Source organism: Anastrepha ludens, chromosome 5 (genome assembly GCF_028408465.1).
Source record: "Anastrepha ludens isolate Willacy chromosome 5, idAnaLude1.1, whole genome shotgun sequence".
NCBI classification, from domain to species: Eukaryota; Metazoa; Arthropoda; class Insecta; order Diptera; family Tephritidae; genus Anastrepha; species Anastrepha ludens.
Window position 1 is genome coordinate 42794803 of NC_071501.1, and position 19341 is coordinate 42814143.

Here is a 19341-nt window from a genome sequence, read left to right on the forward strand (position 1 = left end):
AACGCGGTTAAGTCCGTTGCATGTAAAGCTTAACAGCGTTATGTTGTTAATACTTGATTTAAATTTTGCCTCTGTCGAAGCCAAAAATATTTCAAATTAAAAATATGTTTTGAGCTTACTATATTTTTCGAGAGGCATTTTCCATATCTTTTTTGATATTTGTTTTCAGATTAATTTGACGAGTAATCTCAGAGCGTTACATCAGTCAAAAATACACACAAAAAAAATATTTACAAATTGTTCAACATTACATATTAATTTAGTATTGTATTAATTGTACTCATCAGTTCGTCGAACTTATACGCCGTCAGATAATTTTCTGTGTGCTTAGTCACCAAGGCAGTAGTTTATGTTATTTACAGTCTTGTTTGTAAATTCTTTAACAACAAAAATATTCTCATCAATATTTTAATGGCCAGTATTTATTATTAAAGAAATTACACCACTAATATTGAAAAAAGATGTAGAGTAGTTCATCACTTGCCGTATTTGAAGTGGATCAGCATAAGTAAGAAGTAATCTATCATTGATGGCATAGATTAAACTTTCAAATATATTTATAGCTCACTGCCGCCTTAACGAGGTGCTTTTCTGCGTCACAACCATTCGGAAGAATGTGGATGTGTAATATTTATTTGTTTCTAATAGCCGCAAATACTGACAAACCTATCTGCAATACGGAGGTGGCATAAAAATATTGTATTTTCCAAAGTACTTTGACACTTTTAGCTGTAAAATATAATTTTTCAAATATAATTATTTAGCATAACTTGTTGTTCAATAAGTTTTGCGGTTCGATAAGAAAAACACAATTTTATCTTTTGAAATTCGCTTTATTATTCAGTATAGTCTACCTGAGAATCAGTGCACTTGCTCAAACGAAATTCCAATTTACTAATTCCATCTCTGAAGTGAGAATCTTTAGCCTTTTGTTTAGATTTAAGATCAAGGTAATAGACCCAAGTCTCATCCATAGTGATGAATCTATGCACAAAATCCACTTTATCCTCTCGAAAACGTTTTAAATGTTGCTGAGAAAGTCGCTTTCGAATGCATTTTTGTTTCAGCTTTCTGAAACCCAATACTTCAGTCAATTGCTTGCACTGCCCAATGAGATGCCTAGGGCTTCTACTAAATCTCTTTCAGTCACTTACTTCCCATCGACTTTTCCGTTATTTTTATCGCAGCACAAAGTGCAATCAGGTTAAAGGAGATTGGCCTCTGGAGGCCGTATTTCTCCTAACTTCGAAAAGATATCTCTATCCGCTAACTAGAGTTTGAAGGTCGTGCTAGGGCAATCTTTCCAAATAGGCAGAATCGGGAGTCGGAGCAGGCGTTTTCTCTAAATCAGCCAATTTTTCTATCTCTTTTAAACTGCTGAACACTGCTAGTGTTTTTCAAGAAGAAGTCTTTGCAATCCTGCAGGCATGCAAAATGCTTAGGCAACGCGGAAGCGAGGAAGATATTAACATTTTCTCCAATATTCAAGCCGCGATAAAGCCCTGATGACGCCGTGGTGCAGAACGAAATTAGTAAACTCCTGTAAGGAGGAGACCAAATATCTTGGGTGTGCAGGTAACATTTCTCTGAGCTCCGTTCCAGGACATATGGTAGGTAAGTAGAAACACAGAGGAAAATGAAATTGCTGATGAGCTTGCCCGGAAGGGGACTGAATTAGCCTCAGAGACCTCCTACCCGGTCATCGGCATCGCCTTAACAGATGTTAAAGGGGAACTGCACAAATTATTTCTTAGGAAAGCGCAGAAAAGATGAAGCTCCATTCCTTCATGTGCTATTTCAAAAATCCTTTGGCCCTAATGCGGTATACGAAGGTCCCAGAACGTCCTTTGGACTCCTCGCCACTCCATTTTCAAACTCGTAGATGTATTTACCGGTCACTGGACGATCGACACATACGCAGAAAAGCTAGGGTTACCATTTCACCCCCATTGCAGAAGCTGTGGGGTCAGAGAAGGAAACTGTAGAGCATTTTCTCTGTAAATGTCCGGGTTTGGCAGCTAGACGACTAAAATCACTCCTTTCTTCGACAGCCTGGGGCAGTGTACCAACCTAAATCCAATCAATCTCCTCCATTATAATATATCAACAGCTCTGGCTCTCTTATTGAACTGCAAAACTTATTGAACAACCTAGTATATTATAAAACTTATATATTTTTTAAATTTATGTATTTTAGAATTTGATTTATTTTAAGATTTATTCACAGTTAATCGTTTATTGTTAAATGCTGTTTTCAAACAGGACATAGACCTAAAGAAAGATGAAGAAAAAGAAGACTCTTGTTGGTAGCTTTTGACCGTAAGTAACGACGGAGCTTCATCCTCCCTACAACATTTGCCATATGCACTCGTATTGTCAGCATCTGGAATTACCTTCAATAAATTAACAAAATGGGTGCCGTATTGTTTAACAGCTCTAACGGTTTCGAATTTCAACACTTCATCGCACTTGTCAACGAATGATCAAATTTTTCTATTATTGTAAATAGTTGCATTTTTATGGCAATTTCTTTGAGGCAACCGTCAACTAAGTGATCAGGGTTTGGTTGAGGATATTAAAGTCAAATTCTTAGCCGCGCATCAAGCCCATGGTGTTTGTTCGCTTAAATGAACGAGTGCTGGGAAATCTTGCTTTAATGCGCGTTAAGGCGAGAAACACCTCACTGAAACCGAGTTCGCGCTTCGTTCTAATATTACAAATCCTAAAGTAATATGATATAATAATATATAAATCATTACAATAGATATTTTCCGAGTTTTCACAGTTACGGCAGCTTTTTGTATTAGTGTCTTAGTAAAGCTTAACATCGAGTTTTGAGGAAAGAGGAATATCCCATCACCTTATCAACTAATCAAATGCATGTAGTTGCGCAAGCATTCCGATTCTATTTATATCTAATTTGCTATATTTATATTGCATGAACAAAAACATTTTGTGATAATGCTTATCGACGAATAATATATTATTAGCTGCATAATATAAACGATAAGCAAAATATGTAAGTACAAATAAGCAAAATATTTAAGATAACAGACAAAAGTACATTATTAATTTTGTTTTCTAGCTCTGTTAAACCTATCGTACCCACTATCTTCTGCAATGAATTATAATTTGTACAAAAGTACATACATAAATATGTACTTTGACAAAGTTCAATGAATTCTGAAAAAAATAAAATAAAAAAGTTACTCTTGTTCTTTTAATTTTTAGAGTCTTTTACGAGTCTTAATCATCTTTGATTTAAATTATTCCTTTACCTTGATTTGACGAGATGGACAAATTTGGATTTTCGACATTTGTAACATATAACAAATGGGCTGAAAAGCCCCGGGCCTAGCACATTCACCTCTTTTTCAGTTAGTGCTAACCTTAAAAATACAGCAGTAAAAATTTCATGACATTCTATTCATTAGCTCGTGAGTTATTGTGCTAAGAGTGACGCTACTTTGTTATTTTCAACACAATGGATCAAACAAAATTTCGTATTTTAATTTTACACTGCTTCTTGATGGGAAAAAATACGCGCCTTCAGAAACAATAATAAAACGATGGTTTACTGAGTTTAAATGTGGTCGTAGAGGCACCGATGACGCACAACGCAGTGGTCGTCCAAATGAGGCGGTAATATCAGAAAACATAAAAAAATACCACAAAATCGCTTTGAATGATCGAAAAGTAAAGTTGTGTGAGTTAGCTGACATCGTAAAGATATCAAGAGAACGCCTTGACTTTAGGTTGCATGAGCATTTGACTATGGAAAGCTCTGTTCAAGATGACGGCCGCGTTTGCTCACTGTTGACCAAAAACAAGACAACGCACCGTATCACAAATCAATCCAAACAATGGCAGAACTACATGAATTGAATTTCGAATTCCTCCCTCATCCACCGTATTCGCCAGATTTTTCTTCCAGCGCTTGCTGGTTGTTCGCAGACCTTAAGAAAATACTCGCCGGCAAGAAATTTCGCTCGAATGAAGAGGTTATCGCCGAAACTGATTTTTAGGCAAAAGATAAATCGTTCTACAAAAGTGGTATTGAAATGTTAGATCAGCACTGGAATGATTACGTTGTTCTTGATGGAAACAACGTTGATGAATAAATCTAATTTTGAACAAAAAAACTTTTCAGCTCATGTGTTAGATTAGGTTAGGTTAGGTTTTTGTGGCAGTCGGCTTAGAATAGCCAACTCACTTAGACCATGTAGGTCCGTTGTGGTACCACTGGGTAACACAGAAACTTTACTGTTTACTTTTCATGGAATCAGTTAGACTATTTTATGAAGCGTAAGATAGGTTTTATCCAAACAGTGGATAGTTCCGTGAGAAAGTCAAAAGGGTATTTTCCTAACAACCTTGCTCTATTCCTAGCTAAGACTAGACAATTACAGAGGAAGTGTTCTACTCTTTCTTCCTCTTCCTCGTCTCTACAACTTCTGCAGTATTCGTGCGGAAGTATTCCTAACGTAGAAGAGTGCCTACCTAACAGCCAATGGCTGGTGACGCAAGCCACGACCTTCGAGATGTTCTCTCTAGAGAAGTTAAGTAATTCTCCTGACCTTTTCTTATCTATTTGCAGTCAAATTAGCCTGGTTGTAAAACACGTATTTTCTTCTAACCATGATCATTGGCCTCCTAAAGTATTTTATTTTTTATAATTAATTTGTAAGTTGCCATACGAGTTCCAATATTGCCTCTGTTTTCAAGCAGAGGAAGATTCGTACCCTTTCTGGCTAGCTTATCATTCAGAGCTACCAGGCATTCCTGAGCAACCTTTGATCTTAGTATAACTGCCTCCATTGATTTGATGGCCGCCTGGCTGTCCGAAAAGATATTTATCATAGTTTTTGTTACGGCGCGGCGCGTGTGTTAAGGTACACAGATACCTTCTGTATGGCCAAGACTTCTGCCTGGTAGAGGCTACAGCAGTATGGAAGTCGGACAAATAGTACTAACCCGAATTTTATAGAAATAACTCCATAGCCAACTTTATTTTCTAGCTTGAATTCATTCGTGTAGAAATTAATTCCCCCTCTTCTCCATGGTCTTTGAATTTGCCACTCTCTTCTTAACGGAATGCTAGTCTTGAAGAGGCTGTCGAAGGTGGGTTTAGGGAAAGAGTAGTCTATTCCCAGGTTATAAGTACTCATAATATGTAATGTAGAAGCGTGGCCGAACTGGGGGATCTTCAATAGCGCCATACTATTAAGTCTCAGCGCTGAAGCGACGGCCACGTGCTTTCCTACCAGAACTAGAGCAGGCAAGTTGACTAGTGCCTCGAGTGCTTTATTAGGGGTGGTCCTTAAAGCGCCGGCGATGCATAAAAATGCAGTTCTTTGGGCCTTACTCACCAGTTTCGTATAGCTTGCCTTCTGAGTTGATGCATGTATTCCATATAGTAAAATAGGCCGAACTACCGCAGTGTAAAGTCAGTGGGTGATGCGAGGTGTTAATCCCCATTTGGTTCCGACCGCTTTTTTGCAAGTGTGCAATACAATGTTCGCCTTTTGAACACTGTTCTCAATATTAGATTTCCACGTAAGTTTCCTGTCTAATATGAGTCCTAAGTATTTAACAATCTCCTTCAAAGGAGATAACGCATGACAGGTTCATTTATTGAATAATTGCTTTTGTTAGTTGCATGGACAACCAAGCGATTATTTCTAAAGCTATAGCGCGCGATATGAGCTTGGAAGAGATTGGTAAACTCATTGCAACTAGTTTTGCCATTAACTGATACTAAGCTGATGTCGAGTATGTGAATTAACATTCCATAAGGCATCGGCATAAAAAATCAGTTGCTAGCATTTAAAGACAGAAGGCGAATTATTTCAGCTGCAAAGCAAACTAGTGGCATAGTAATTCAAACATAGTAAGTTTAAACGCAGGATATGAAAACATATTTTGAAGATGAAAAAGGCAATTATTTTTATATCATTTATCAAATTAGATAAGTATGTATTGCAAAGTCCGTACTGGACTGAAGTAAGACTAGACTCAAGACTAAGCTTCTGGGCCCAAATAAGGCACACAGCAGAGAAAGCCTTACTCAGTAAACTGATGGCAAACATAGGGCATCCAACCCAAACGAAACGGGAAATAATGATAGCTACCACGCTCTCCGTTCTCTTATACGGAGCTGAACTGTGGGCAAATGCGTTGAAGGTAAAGTACCGATGCAAGCTCTTAACAACGAACGGCCTAGAGTTGTGTCCGCCTATCGCACAGTAGCAGGGCCAGTTGTTCATGTAATAAGCACTTCAATATCGATGGACTTACTAGCCTTCGAGAGGAAAAAGTTGGGGGCTTTAAAGAAGGAAGGAATGGAGGAAAGAGTTAGCAAACCTGGAGCGCGCGAAAGAAGAGGCGAAACGCCAAAGCTATGGCAAAACCGCTGGATTAACGAGACACGTGGCAGATGGACGGCTGGGCTTATAAAAATCACCGCCACATAGAACAGCAACATGAACTTCGGTGAAGTCAATGTTTATACAACCCAAATGCTTGCGGGGCACGGGTATTTCCAGAAATACCTGTTCAAAATAGGTAAATGCGAACATCCCACATGCATGTACGGGGATAAAGCCGAAGATGACGCTGCGTTGGGAAAAAGAACGTCGAACGCCGGAAAATGCGGTCGGACACAAAACCACTGAAAATGACGAGGAAACGTGGGAGATCATCAGTGGTTTCGCGGAAAGAATTCTTCGGATAAAAAAGCGGGACCTGGTCGCAGACACCTAGGTGTAGACCTTTGTACTGAGGAAGGTGGAACGCCACTCTGAAGGAATGCGAAAGCGGTTTCAGAATGGGCGAAGGTTCCAAACTAGGGGGAGTTTTTAGTCTCTGGACATACCATTGCTGCGACGGCAGCTTGATAATGCATTAGGCATTTTCCACTCCCTTACCCACAAAAAAACAACAAAAGGCCCAACTCAATCTTCGCTGATCCTCGGTATTCGTTGTTATAAAATGTATTTAACTACAAAGCAGCACTATTTAGAACTAAAACAATTCTTAGCTGACAAAGAAATTGACATAGCATTGATTGCAGAAACACATTTTACTGACAAAAGTTTTCTGAAATTTCCTAATTATAAAATGTATGTGACAAACCATCCTGATGGAAGAGCCCATGGAGGGACAGCTATAATTATTAAATCAAGCATAACTCACATAGAGCAACTCCAATATTCGACGCCTCATCTTCAATCCACGACATTGCAAATATATGACAAAAATGGACCAGTATCTATTTCTTCCATTTACTGTCCACCTAGACATATAATAAACTCGGATGAATATGACAAATACATAAGAACGCTTAACAATAGATTTATTGCAGCTGGAGATCTCAATGCAAAACACATTGACTGGGGCTCAAGACTCACCAACAAAAAGGGCCGTATTCTAATTAACGCAATTAACAAAAACAATTGCAGATTTATAAGTACCGGAGAACCTACCTATTGGCCAACTGACGTAAAGAAAATTCCAGACTTGATCGATTTCTGCATAACCAAAAACATAAGCCATAACCAATTGACAATTTAGTCGTGCTATGAACTTTCTTCTGACCACTCGCCGATATTGCTTGAATATGTTAGTTATATAAAATCTATAGATACATCTTTCCGCGTATTTAATGACAGAACCAACTGGGAAAAATTCCGCCACCATATTGACGATCAACTTATACCAAATGTGATATTAAAAACGCAACTTGACATTGAACGTGCCATTATCCATTTTAATGACGTAGTACTAGAAGCAGGGATCAGATCGGCACCAAAGCAAGCTAATAGAACTAATTCAGCAGAAACTGACATTTCTATAAAGAAGCAAATTATTGAAAAACGAAAGTTAAGAAAAAGATGGCAAAAAACTAGATAACCTGACGACAAAAGAAAACTAAACTTAGCCACAAAAATTCTTAAGGATACTTTGAACAAAAGAAATAACAAAGAAATCGAAAACTATTTGAAGAACCTGACTCCCAACAAAGATACAAACTACTCTCTTTGGAAATGAACCAAAACATTAAAAACCCAAATAAAACATCAACCACCACTAAAGAAAGATGACAATTCATGGGCCGTTACAAAAGAGGAAAAAGCGAAAACTTTAGCAAAATACTTTGAAGAGGTTCTATCAAATGACGAAGAAAAGAAAATTGACAACCAAAACAACTACCATTATGACTTTACAAAAATAAAAAGGACGAATACACACGAAATAATAGCTTGCATCAAAAAAGGACTAAAACATAAAAAAGCACCCGGATATGACTTGATAACAGGAAAAGCATTAGTGGAGCTACCAACGCATATATATTTTTGCGAAACGTTTTCAATGCCATGTTTCGCTTGCAATATTTTCCGAAACTCTGGAAAGTGGCAGAGAATATTGCATTGCCAAAACCGGGTAAAGATCCAACTACCGTATCATCTTATAGACCAATAAGCTTACTACCGACAATATCTAAAATTGCTGAAAAATTACTGCATGATCGACTAACCCAATTTCTGGAGAAAAAACGTATAATACCGGATCATCAATTTGGATTTAGAAAAAAACATTCGACTATCCAACAGATCCACAGAATTACAAATAAAATCCAATCAGACTTTGAAAACAATCGTTATTGTGCGGCAGTATTCTTAGACGTAGCTAAAGCGTTTGACAAAGTGTGGCACAAAGGCTTACTCGACAAAATAAAAATAATGATTCCTTTTGACTACTATCTTATCATAAAAAGCTACCTAACTAACCGAAGTTTCTATATTAAATATGACAATCAATGTTCAGATATTCATCAAATAACTGCTGGAGTTCCGCAAGGAAGCGTTCTTGGACCTCTACTATATGTTTTATTCACCGCAGACATACCACCTCCTGACGAAACTAATTCATCAATTGCTACGTTCGCAGACGATACAATACTACTGGCATCGGATAAAAGCTTAACTATCGCTACTGAAAAACTGCAGCGATACACAAACGCAGTTAAGGAATGGTTCGATAATTGGTGCCTAAAAATAAATGAAGACAAAACCGTACAGGTTATATTTACTACCAAAACAAAATTTACTGCAGTTCCAATAAAAATAAATGGCAAAGCAATTACAATTAAACCAACTACTAAATACTTTGGAATACATTTGGACTCGAAACTAAATTGGAATCACCACATAAAGCAAAAGGTCAAACAAATAAAAGAAAATCTTCGACAATTTCATTGGTTAGTCAGCACAAAATCCAGACTTACTATACAGAACAAGCTATTATTGTACAAAGCCATGATTAAACCAATCTGGCTATATGGACTACAGGTGTGGGGAACGGCTGAAAAATCTCCCCTAGTAAAAATTCAACGACAGCAATCGAAGATTCTTCGAATTTTGACCATGTCTGTCAGGTACACGAAAAATGATGACATCCACAGGACTTTTAATATAGCAACAGTAGACGAAGAGACCAAAAAAATAGCAAGAAGCCACTTTGAAAAAATACAGGAACACAATAATGCAGAAATCAACAAAATAATAAATGTGCAAAGGGATTAAATAGCTGTTAAATTGTTGTAAAATTGTAATTATGTAGAGTAAAACTTGTATTGAATATTATTAAATTGTATATAGTATTATTTCGTTTATTTTAATTTTTATCTTTGGCACTGGTCATTAAGCGATGTATGTAAATCCTGGCCCAATTGTTAAACAACGTACTTAATGTCAATGGACAGATGTATAAAATAAAGGGGACAAAAAAAAAAAAACAAAAAAAGCAATACGCAGTATAAATATTTTTATGCATTGCAACATACCTCAGCAAAAATTCTATGTAGACACAAAGAGTTCAGCCACATCAGCAAATGGAATTTAAAAATTTAAATACATACTTTTGTATAGCTGTGTGTGTATAGGAGAACCAGATTCATATTACCTTTTTTTAATAACTATCTGCAAGTTCTAACAAATAGCCTACGTCGTACACGATAATGCCCACATACTCGTACATATACACCCCTATGCGTGTGTGTTTGTAAGTGCATCCCTGTATACCGATTGTCACCTATAATGTTTGCAATGCTGTTTTATTACGAAATTGTGTGCAGACCCGCAAATTTCAAAATTCCAAGTGAGTCCACTAAAACATTGCGCACTCACATACAGATGTGAGCATGTAAAGGGTTTTCTAATAACAGGTGTTATTTTGATATTCAAAGAAAAATGCTATTTTTTAATATAAATGATCGGATGTTTATTTCATTATAAAGAGGAAGGTATGCCGTTAATAGTGGAAAATAACATCAGGCAAATGACCACACGACCACGCTTACAGGACAATATCCTTTTCATGAAATTTTCCATAATAGCCTCACGAGTTCCATCTTTGAGGTCTTAAATCGGCAATGGGGTGTTGTCGTAAATCTTCTCTTTCACGTGGCCCCAAAGAAAAAAGACAAAAGGTGTTAAATCACAAGATCTCGGTGGCCAATTGAGATCACCTCTTCAAGGGATAACACGGTCCGGAAACTTTTCCCGTAACATATCAATGGTTTCGTTGCTTGTCTGGCACGTAGCGGCGTCTTGTTGAAAATAAACGTTGTCCAGATCAATACCATCCAATTTCGGCCATAAAAAATCGTTAATCATCTCTCGATAGCGATAGATAACACCTGTTATTGGAAAACCCTTTATTTAAGTACAGTGCAGCGAATGATTATAAACTCAAAGTATTTTTTTTTTTTGTTTGCATTTTTATTATAACAACAAATGGTGGTAAATTCTTTTATAAGTGTAATTAATTAATAGTATAATATAATTTTAAAGACAAAAACTAAATGTGTTCTTTTATTTTTTAAATTAGATAAATAATAAATAGAGAAATAAAAAGATAAACGCCTTATGTTTACAAACTTGCAAATAGTAATAAATATTATATAGTTAGCTTAGCTTTTTATTTAATAGACCTACCCTTATTTTGAGTAACGACCAGTAATTGACGAGGAACATTTCAAGCGAGGTTCTTAAGAGTTTAAGTAGGAATTTCTTTCGACGCGCTGACCCTTTTCTTAGGTTAGGTTAGGTTGACCGGGTTGACTTGCAGTCGCGCATAGACTAGTTCGGTCCATCTGTTCGGTGCTTCTATCGCGAATTTAAGGAGGCATTTCCAACCCACTACTGAGATGTCTTCCAATCCGTCAAACTGTGGTGACACCCAAATATTTTAAGCGTGCTTTGAATAAGGCAGGATATCCGCAAAGGAGATGCTCTGCAGTTTTCCATGAGCTCTGCTCCCTACATTTCCTGCATTCCTCACTGCCCGAGATTCCTGTCTTATAAGCATGCGCTGCTATTGAGCTATATCTCGTTAGCATGTCTATCATATGATAATATAAATCGAGTACGTCTGTGATCGTCTTGTTCACTCATGATCTTTGCATTTCTGGAAGTGGACAGAGTTTCTCATCTTGTCCCGAATTTTCTGATCATATTTTCGTCGAATTGTTTATACAATACAATGACTCGGTTTTTCGCTATATGTAACGTCTACTATCTCATTCCCTTCAACGCCCTTATGGGCTGGAACCCAATAGAAAAGCAGCTTACAATTCGTAGCCTACTGTCTCCTTGCTCTGAAGAACCATCTTGGACGTTATACTAACCGACAAACTAACCCACAAGCGAGCTTGGCAGGCTGAGAAAGGCTGCGAATGGACAAAACTGATGTTACCTGTCATATCCGATCGACTGTCGCAGCTCCTCCTGTCACTAAGCAGAGGGGACTGTAGACGACTAGTTGGACTGATGACGAGCCACTTTCAATGAGCAAAGCACAATGTTCGCAAGCAAAAAATTTATAAAAAAAGCAACAAAAGCAGTTTTAAATGAAAACCAATTAAATCCAAATCAAAATGGAGAGACCAAATGTCTTTAGGTCGCAAGAAAACAAAAAAAAAATCTATAGTTTGATTCCGACTCATCGCATTTCAGCATATTTTCAGCAATTTTTTCTAAAATTCTTTTCACGGTGGGAATTTAAGTCTCGATAGAAAGATTTGCTATTCTCATTAAAAGGTTCTTGTGACATCGTTCTTTTTCAATACACTCCTTCTCATTTGATTAAGACCAATTTTTCCTCATTTTTTTCGTGTCAAATTTCTTTTCAGGGTCATAAAAAAATTCATTTTTGCCAAGAATTTAATTTTTTTCTTTGTTCACTCCTCTCGGGAGCATAGGGCCTCGACAAGACTCTTACATTGTACACGGTTCTGTGCTGTTGTTTTTGTACCGTCCCATAAGATGTCGGCATCTACTAGATCGCGCAAAATCGGCCTTCTCTAAATATTTATTGGTCCACCGCTACCTCTGCTCCCTTGCGGGTTCCAATCCAGTGCCATTCTCGTGATGCTATCTGGTGGTTTTCTCAACGTGTGACCTATCCATCGCCACTTTCTGCATTTAATTTGCCTAAGGATGGGTTCCTCATTCGTTAATCTCCACAGTGCGTCGTTACTGATGGTGTTTGGCCAGAATATTCTGCAGATGACGCGGAGGCATTTGTTGGCGTAAGAATATATAAGAGGGCTACATGGATAATAATATTATATTTGTACTTTCAAAAGATCGGACGGGAGTTTAACACAACATCGGGGAGAAACGTGGAAGCCTCTGCCTGAGCCGGGCTGTTCTACTATCCAGGCTGGGTTCGCTCATAGGTTGACCCAATGCCAATAGAAAACAAAGCCTTGCGACTAAGCTTGCCACGGCAGAGCGAGTGTAATGGTCTACTCTAGCGGGGGTGAACCAAATAGAGCATCTGTTCTGCGGGGTTACATATTCAACATGCGGACAGAGGTTAAAATAGTTATATCGAGAGCAGGAAAACGCAAGCAAATGCCCTTATCCTACCAAACAATTATCCTTAAATTCTTATTTCTAAAAGGTAGGGAGAAAATGTTTAATCCTTTTATATACATTTCGGGAGCTTTCGACAATACATCGTATCAAGCCATGCTGAGCAGGGACGTAAATGCTACGATTAGTCGCAGGATGACATCCATGCTCAAGGCAAGAAAAATCACCATGGAAGAACAAACGAATGGCCACGAGAGGATACCCTTAAGGGGTAAACACTTCCTCTTCGGTGACCATTGTTAATAAATAAACTGAGTATGCGGACTGTAAATATTTTTTTAGTGGTTCATAAGCCTTAAAAATTCTGATAGATTCCAAACCAATTTGATAGATTTACGGTATTATGATGCGAAATGTTTAGTTTATCACGTCTTTTATTAGTTTATTAAAAGTACAACACAATAATTTAAAATTTAGAATTACTAATGTAAAATAAAAACAAACTTATAAAAGGGACTCAAAATCCATTTTTTCAAGACTCTTCGTAGGTGTTCTATGGAGTTAAGATCGGGTGAATAACTAAATTGTCGTATTTTTCTGATCTTACGCATAAGTTATCATGCCCCCTGACGTCCCTGGCATTACCTCACAAGCAAGTGTAAATAGTAAATTTCCTATCCGAGTTTTTTTAGCGGAATGGGTCGGGCCTTGGTGTGTAATGCCTTGTACCGGCTAGCCGGCTGAAATTTGGCGATTCAACTATTTATTCCAGCCTTTGTTTGGATATTAGAATGTCCGAAAATATCCAATATTTAGATAAATATGTAGAATTCTCAAAGATCCACCATTTTCGTAGTGGATCTTAATAATATTTATTTACCTATATATGGTTTTCGAGCATGTAGAAGATGTATAGTAGATTTTCTACATATATACATATATATATATATATAATTGACTGAGCTCCTCCTTTACTTTGTGGTGTGCATCTTGATGTTTTCTCACGGTTTCCTACGGTTTTGTGCCGCCTCGTTTTTATCAGGAACTTTTTCATATCAAACATACACTCGGAGATTTGCCATTGTTTGCCTAGTGAAAAAACAGTTTCTAATCATTTGGTGTTTCATGCACTGGGTTTCGAACCCGAGCACTACCGAATGGTAATCACAATCCCACCAATTGGGCTACGACGAATTTTCTACTTACAATTAGAAAAAAATATATTTCCAAGCAACTTCAAAAATAAAATGCCGTTAAAACATAAAATCGAACATGAAAGGCCCTGTATTGATTTTACCCATTCTGCTTGTTCACAAAGTTCCATTTCATTCCGTGGCCACTATTTAATCAGCACTAACGCCGTCACAATTTGTTATAGCGACTCGAGTTTTCTCGGACAGTAAACAAAACCAGCTGACTAATCAAATTTGTGTTGTTGAGTTTTCTGAATTCTCTAATAAAAGTATTTCTAAGAACAGAGATTTTATTTGCGAAATATTAAAGGAAAATGTCACTCGGCTACACATTTCTAGGTTGTCCATTTTTACTAAATATCGATAACAAGGAAATCCTTTATGAGGTAGCGAAATCCTAAACAAGTAAAGAAGTGTTGCCAATGAACTTACTGCTCCCTTCCAGATTCTGAACTACTCGGTTGATGTGCTTCTTGGCAATAGTGATGAGCATCAAATGGAAAAACATTGCCACAAGTATGGATTTCAGAATGTGCACGATTTCATGTTGATGACTCGTAAAATTGCGCGTGCCTACAGGTCACACTACGAAAATGAAAATTCCACGGAAGCGGAATTGCTCTACGAATTTAGCAATTTAAGTCCTGAATTCCAGCGATTGGTACCAGCAGTATATGAGGCGCGTAAATCGGAAATTGGAAAATATATGTTGCAGCTGCATAATGCCCAAGAACATTCGTTGGTATTGTCATTCGACTATGATGCTCGTGTGGTACTTGGAGATAGTAGCTTCGCTCAAAATTACCGTGAACTAGTACGACTATACTTCAATTGCTGTGATGCAAATGGCAAAATAAGCAAAATACATTTTGAAATGAATCCAGATAAATTGAATGAATTTATTATGGCGTTGGAAGAGGCACTTGCCAAAGATGACAATAAAAGTAATCTCATGCAGCCCTAAAATTAGGCAGTTTGTTTCTGAATTATTAAGTTCGTTGGAAAAAATGTGTACTATCATTTTCAGAGAACTCTTGAAAATTTTTCTACGTATGTATGTATGTGTTTATCAAATACTCCCGCCTCCTTCATATTTCCCGTGCTTAGATAGTAATAAGTTAATAAAGTAGTAAAACGTAGTACATTACACACTTTGTATAGCGTCCTAAAGTATTTACACTAAAGCTTACACAAAAAGTGAAGTTAATCCCATGTATCACCCTTTATAGTCCTCCCAATAAATAAACTGCAACAGCAACAAGTATTGTTGTTGTAACAGTATAAAAATGTCTAATTTTGAAGAAATTTGCTGAAGTAATAGTCCTTGCGTAGACTCGCGTCATGGGACGAAAACAACGTCCTTGCATCTTGTATCGCCAGTACTTCAGAAGAACGAACAAACGCGACGTTCCCAGGACAGCCGGTTCTACGTAACCGGAACGACCCGGATATATGTACATATATATGGCCAAGGACTGTCACTTCAGCAGCATTCCTCGTATATGTATGGGGAATGCTTATGTTGTTACAATAACAACAGCGAGCAATGGCGACGCGTTCTTCCACGACAAGCAGTTCTACATCTAGCCAACTGGTACTGTCGCTCCAGGAGCATTCTCCATACATGTATAGGAATGTTTATGCTGCTACCACAACGGTTAGTATGTAGTAAGATAATAACACGCACTCGCGCGATCACTCGAAATCGCGCAAAAACAATTTTATGAGGGGATGTTACTTGAAAAGTGTTTCCGACAGAGACTTCATGGCCTACCGTCAGTTGGCATCGAGGAAAATGAATAGTACTCAAAGTTTGGTTAGCTATTAGAATACAAATTTCAGAAAAAAAAATTACTATGTGCTCGATATTTTTTAAACAATAACCGGGCCTTCATGACAGTTTTATTTTATATACGTAGGTATGTCCATACGTAATTGTTATTTTCACCTACAAATAATGAAGTCATGAGTACAGTACAGTAAGAGTAGACTAGAGGAGCGAGCTATACAGAGTTGTAATTACAAAAATATTTCCTAACATTTGACTATTTTTGCCAACTACAGTATCAAAGAGCAGAGAATAAATATTTTAAATATCCCAAATATTTATGAAATCTAACATTGCCTTTTAATTTATTATATTCACATTAAACTTCGATTAAAATTTACATTGCAACATATGCGTGTTGTATAAATACATTGGACTTATATGAGTATATATGGTAATGAATGTGGATAGATACAGCTAGTGCACCGCTTCATACTAGATGTGATGCTCTTAATCACTTAAAGCCATTCGTAAATAACAAATACAATGCATAACAATATTCTTATCAATATACATAAATTAACTACTATGAAACCAAAAAAGTACCCTTAAAATGCCAGCTTAGAAGAGCAATGAAAAACTTATAGTATAATGTAGTGAACGTATTTTTCCAGCCATGGATATGAATGGTTAAAATTTTTTATTACAATATTTTTTGCATTTAGTAAAATGAAAAGCCGATCATCCAGTTACAAATGGGGGTTGTCGCATGCCGCAGCGCATGGTTTTGGCTTGGCTGCATGTAAATGCTTACTCAACTAACTCCCGCCGACAGATACTGATTTTTGTAGTAGTACGCACAAATGCCAACCAGAATGGAGAACGCTGTCGTTACTATCATTGATTTTGGAGTGAGTACTTGCGGTAACCATCGCGCTAACACATTATTACCGGCACGAGCGTTGCGGGCCAGTTTCTTGCGACGCTCTTGAATACGCTGCTCCTCTAACTGCCGTTGAAGTTTTCTAAATTAGAATAAAAAAACATTAAGTTGATAGCACCCGCATTTAAACTAGTTAAGAAAACTTACTCTCTCCTTACTAACTCCTCAACATGTTTTTCAATTACTGTCAACGAATATTTATCATACAAAATACTCGATGTTTTTAAAAGCTCTTCAAAAGGCAGGTTATCGGGAAGCTAAAAAATACAAACACAAATATTTATGTTGTATGTAGATATAAAATTTCACACTATTAAAGGGCATTATAAACATAACGAAAGTTATATTTTCAACTAAGCTTCAGGGGAAAAAATTTTGGCGGTAAAAGGTTTTAAAATATATAACAAAAAATGCGACCACGGTACCGATGAGCTGAAGGGATTTTCTGGCATAGGTCCTCCATTTTTTAAGGCGAATTTTCGTAAATTATAAATATTTTAAGTATTCGATTTTACCATCCGAATGTTGTTGTGGCATCAAATCTACACTTCACTTTGTTCATTTAGGTTCACAATCATTAAATACATAGACCGATAACTCGCACATTAAGTACATTCACAGCATCAGCAGTTTACGCTAGATTTATAGTTTGTTATCATTTATTTACCTTGGACAGAATGCAGTGCACTGAGGCCATATCACAATCGACCTTCAAAATGTCTTCTGCACGATGCAATATGATGGCAGCAGTCACAAATATTGGCATATAAATGGGTGATGCCAAGAAGTAATCATATAGTCGCACCACATCCTTATACGAATTCAAACTGTGTCCAAACCAAGTAAGATACCAGGGCAATGCAAATAGTGTACCTACTGCAGATTCTTGTAAAAATTGGAACAATTGAGGATTTTCAAAATCGACTAATGGCCATATGAACATAAGACGTTTTTGCGTAGCATCCATTGTTTCCTGCATACATTCTGAAAAATGATTGGTCGATAGCTCTTCCATAACCGCAAATGCAACCTCCTCGCCGACGACCAACAAAAATGTCACAGCTACATCGTGGTAGCCTTGATAGTAACGCAAATTAGGATACTTTTTTATCACACGCAGTATTAAAACAGTCAATTGATCTTGTAATGCTATACGTTGTTCATATGGAATGCCAGGCGGAAAACGCTTAAGCGATCTATTCACATCAAGCACCACTTGTTGGTATTCGGGATGTGTCGTTAAATCACTAAGACTAGGTGCAGGCTCCAAATTTGATGTATCCACACCAGCCAACTGTGGCCACAATAAACGTCGCAGTTCATCGGTAACTAACCCATGGTCTGAACGTGCAACCTCTTGAAGCTTTTGTATGGGTATGCAACCTTTGTATTCCTGCAGTAATCGTTCGATTTCCAAACGTTTTTCTTGCTCTTCACTACTCTCTGGACCTATTATGAAATGTATATTTGATATGGTAAAAAAACGCACAAACAAATCAAGTGTACTCAAATATTACATACATTTCTCAAAACATAATTCCTGTGGCTGATCGATTTTTATTTCATTTTGCTGCAAACTACCACCATTGCCGTTGTTCGTCATCCTGTCAATTTGTCTTCAGATGCGTCTATAAGCCAAGATACTTATAACTACTCTTCAGATGTTTATTCACTAGAGGAAAATTATTCCAATGCAAACATGACGAATACAAAATAAATGATTTCTATTAACAAATGTAGCGAATATGGGACACCTATGCACTCTAATCAGACACTAGGGTTGCCGTGCCACATACTTTTCATGTCACGTACTTAGTATTTACAAGCAGTCTCCGCTAAACATGTTTCATGATAAAATACTTAACGTTATCTTCGAAGTGATAGAAGACAAGATCCACTACGCTAAAGTTTCTTTTTACAAACTACGACGGATTTATTAGTGGAAAATTTAACATATTAAAATATTTCGTGTAGTATACAGCCTGTTGAAAAATAGGTGTTTTTAGTAAGAGGACGAATCATCGAAAGTCTTGCCCAGTCAGTGTGGGACTTTAACCCGAACTTAACATCCTACCGCCAAAGTACCGATCCCCCCGGTACTACCGTCAAGTATTTCATCGAAAGGGGTCAGTTACTGTTCTGATGCAAAACGTCAGAAGCTGCATCTGCTTATTACCACCCACTGTTAAGTCATTTCTGAAGAGAGCCACCCCTGTCGGATTTATACGCCACCTCCCATCATGTCCCTGTTCATTACCATAGAAAATTTTGTTTCTAATAGTGGTATCGTCAGTTTACCTGCATTTTCAACTCTGGATAGATGTGCTGCTTTACGTTCCTATTTGGAGTTTGCTCATCCGCCTTGCCTGCTCGCTATATCGGAGTTGCTGAATTATTTCGGCAGCCATGTGTTGATCTTTGTTCCATTTGTCCTGCCTCTGAGACATAAGTGTGATGTGGTCTAAATGTCAAAGTGCCCTGCTTCTTTGTGGTTGCCTTGTTTGTTCACTATATTTTCATTGAAGTTTTGACATTCAAACTACAAAACTACAAAAG

At 37.3% G+C, this 19341-nt stretch overlaps 2 protein-coding genes across 2 annotated transcripts; one reads left to right on the plus strand and one right to left on the minus strand.

Annotated features, from left to right (window-relative positions):
- The first annotated feature begins 14253 nt into the window (after window positions 1-14253).
- Window positions 14254-15060, plus strand: LOC128863664 (uncharacterized). The gene is made up of 2 exons (XM_054102930.1): window positions 14254-14460; window positions 14520-15060. The coding sequence occupies exons 1-2, from the start codon at window positions 14389-14391 to the stop codon at window positions 15036-15038; spliced, it is 591 nt and encodes a 196-aa protein (XP_053958905.1). The 5' UTR covers window positions 14254-14388; the 3' UTR covers window positions 15039-15060.
- A 1117-nt stretch (window positions 15061-16177) lies between these two features.
- Window positions 16178-18570, minus strand: LOC128863662 (TBC1 domain family member 20). Its single transcript, XM_054102929.1, has 4 exons — window positions 18307-18570; window positions 17453-18234; window positions 16933-17042; window positions 16178-16867 (listed from the first exon to the last, which is right to left on the minus strand). The coding sequence occupies exons 1-4, from the start codon at window positions 18386-18388 to the stop codon at window positions 16657-16659; spliced, it is 1185 nt and encodes a 394-aa protein (XP_053958904.1). The 5' UTR covers window positions 18389-18570; the 3' UTR covers window positions 16178-16656.
- Between the last annotated feature and the right edge of the window lie 771 nt (window positions 18571-19341).

Excerpts from the sequence above, each read along its gene's own strand:
- LOC128863664 (XM_054102930.1), top strand. The coding sequence starts at position 14,389 with ATGTCACTCGGCTACACATTTCTAGGTTGTCCATTTTTACTAAATATC. Across the intron at positions 14,461-14,519 it reads ACAAGGAAATCCTTTATGAG|ATTCTGAACTACTCGGTTGA; the intron begins GTAGCGAAATCC and ends GCTCCCTTCCAG.
- LOC128863662 (XM_054102929.1), bottom strand. The coding sequence starts at position 18,388 with ATGACGAACAACGGCAATGGTGGTAGTTTGCAGCAAAATGAAATAAAA. Across the intron at positions 18,235-18,306 it reads GGAATTATGTTTTGAGAAAT|GTCCAGAGAGTAGTGAAGAG; the intron begins GTATGTAATATT and ends ATTTCATAATAG. Across the intron at positions 16,868-16,932 it reads GAGGAGTTAGTAAGGAGAGA|AAAACTTCAACGGCAGTTAG; the intron begins GTAAGTTTTCTT and ends ATTCTAATTTAG.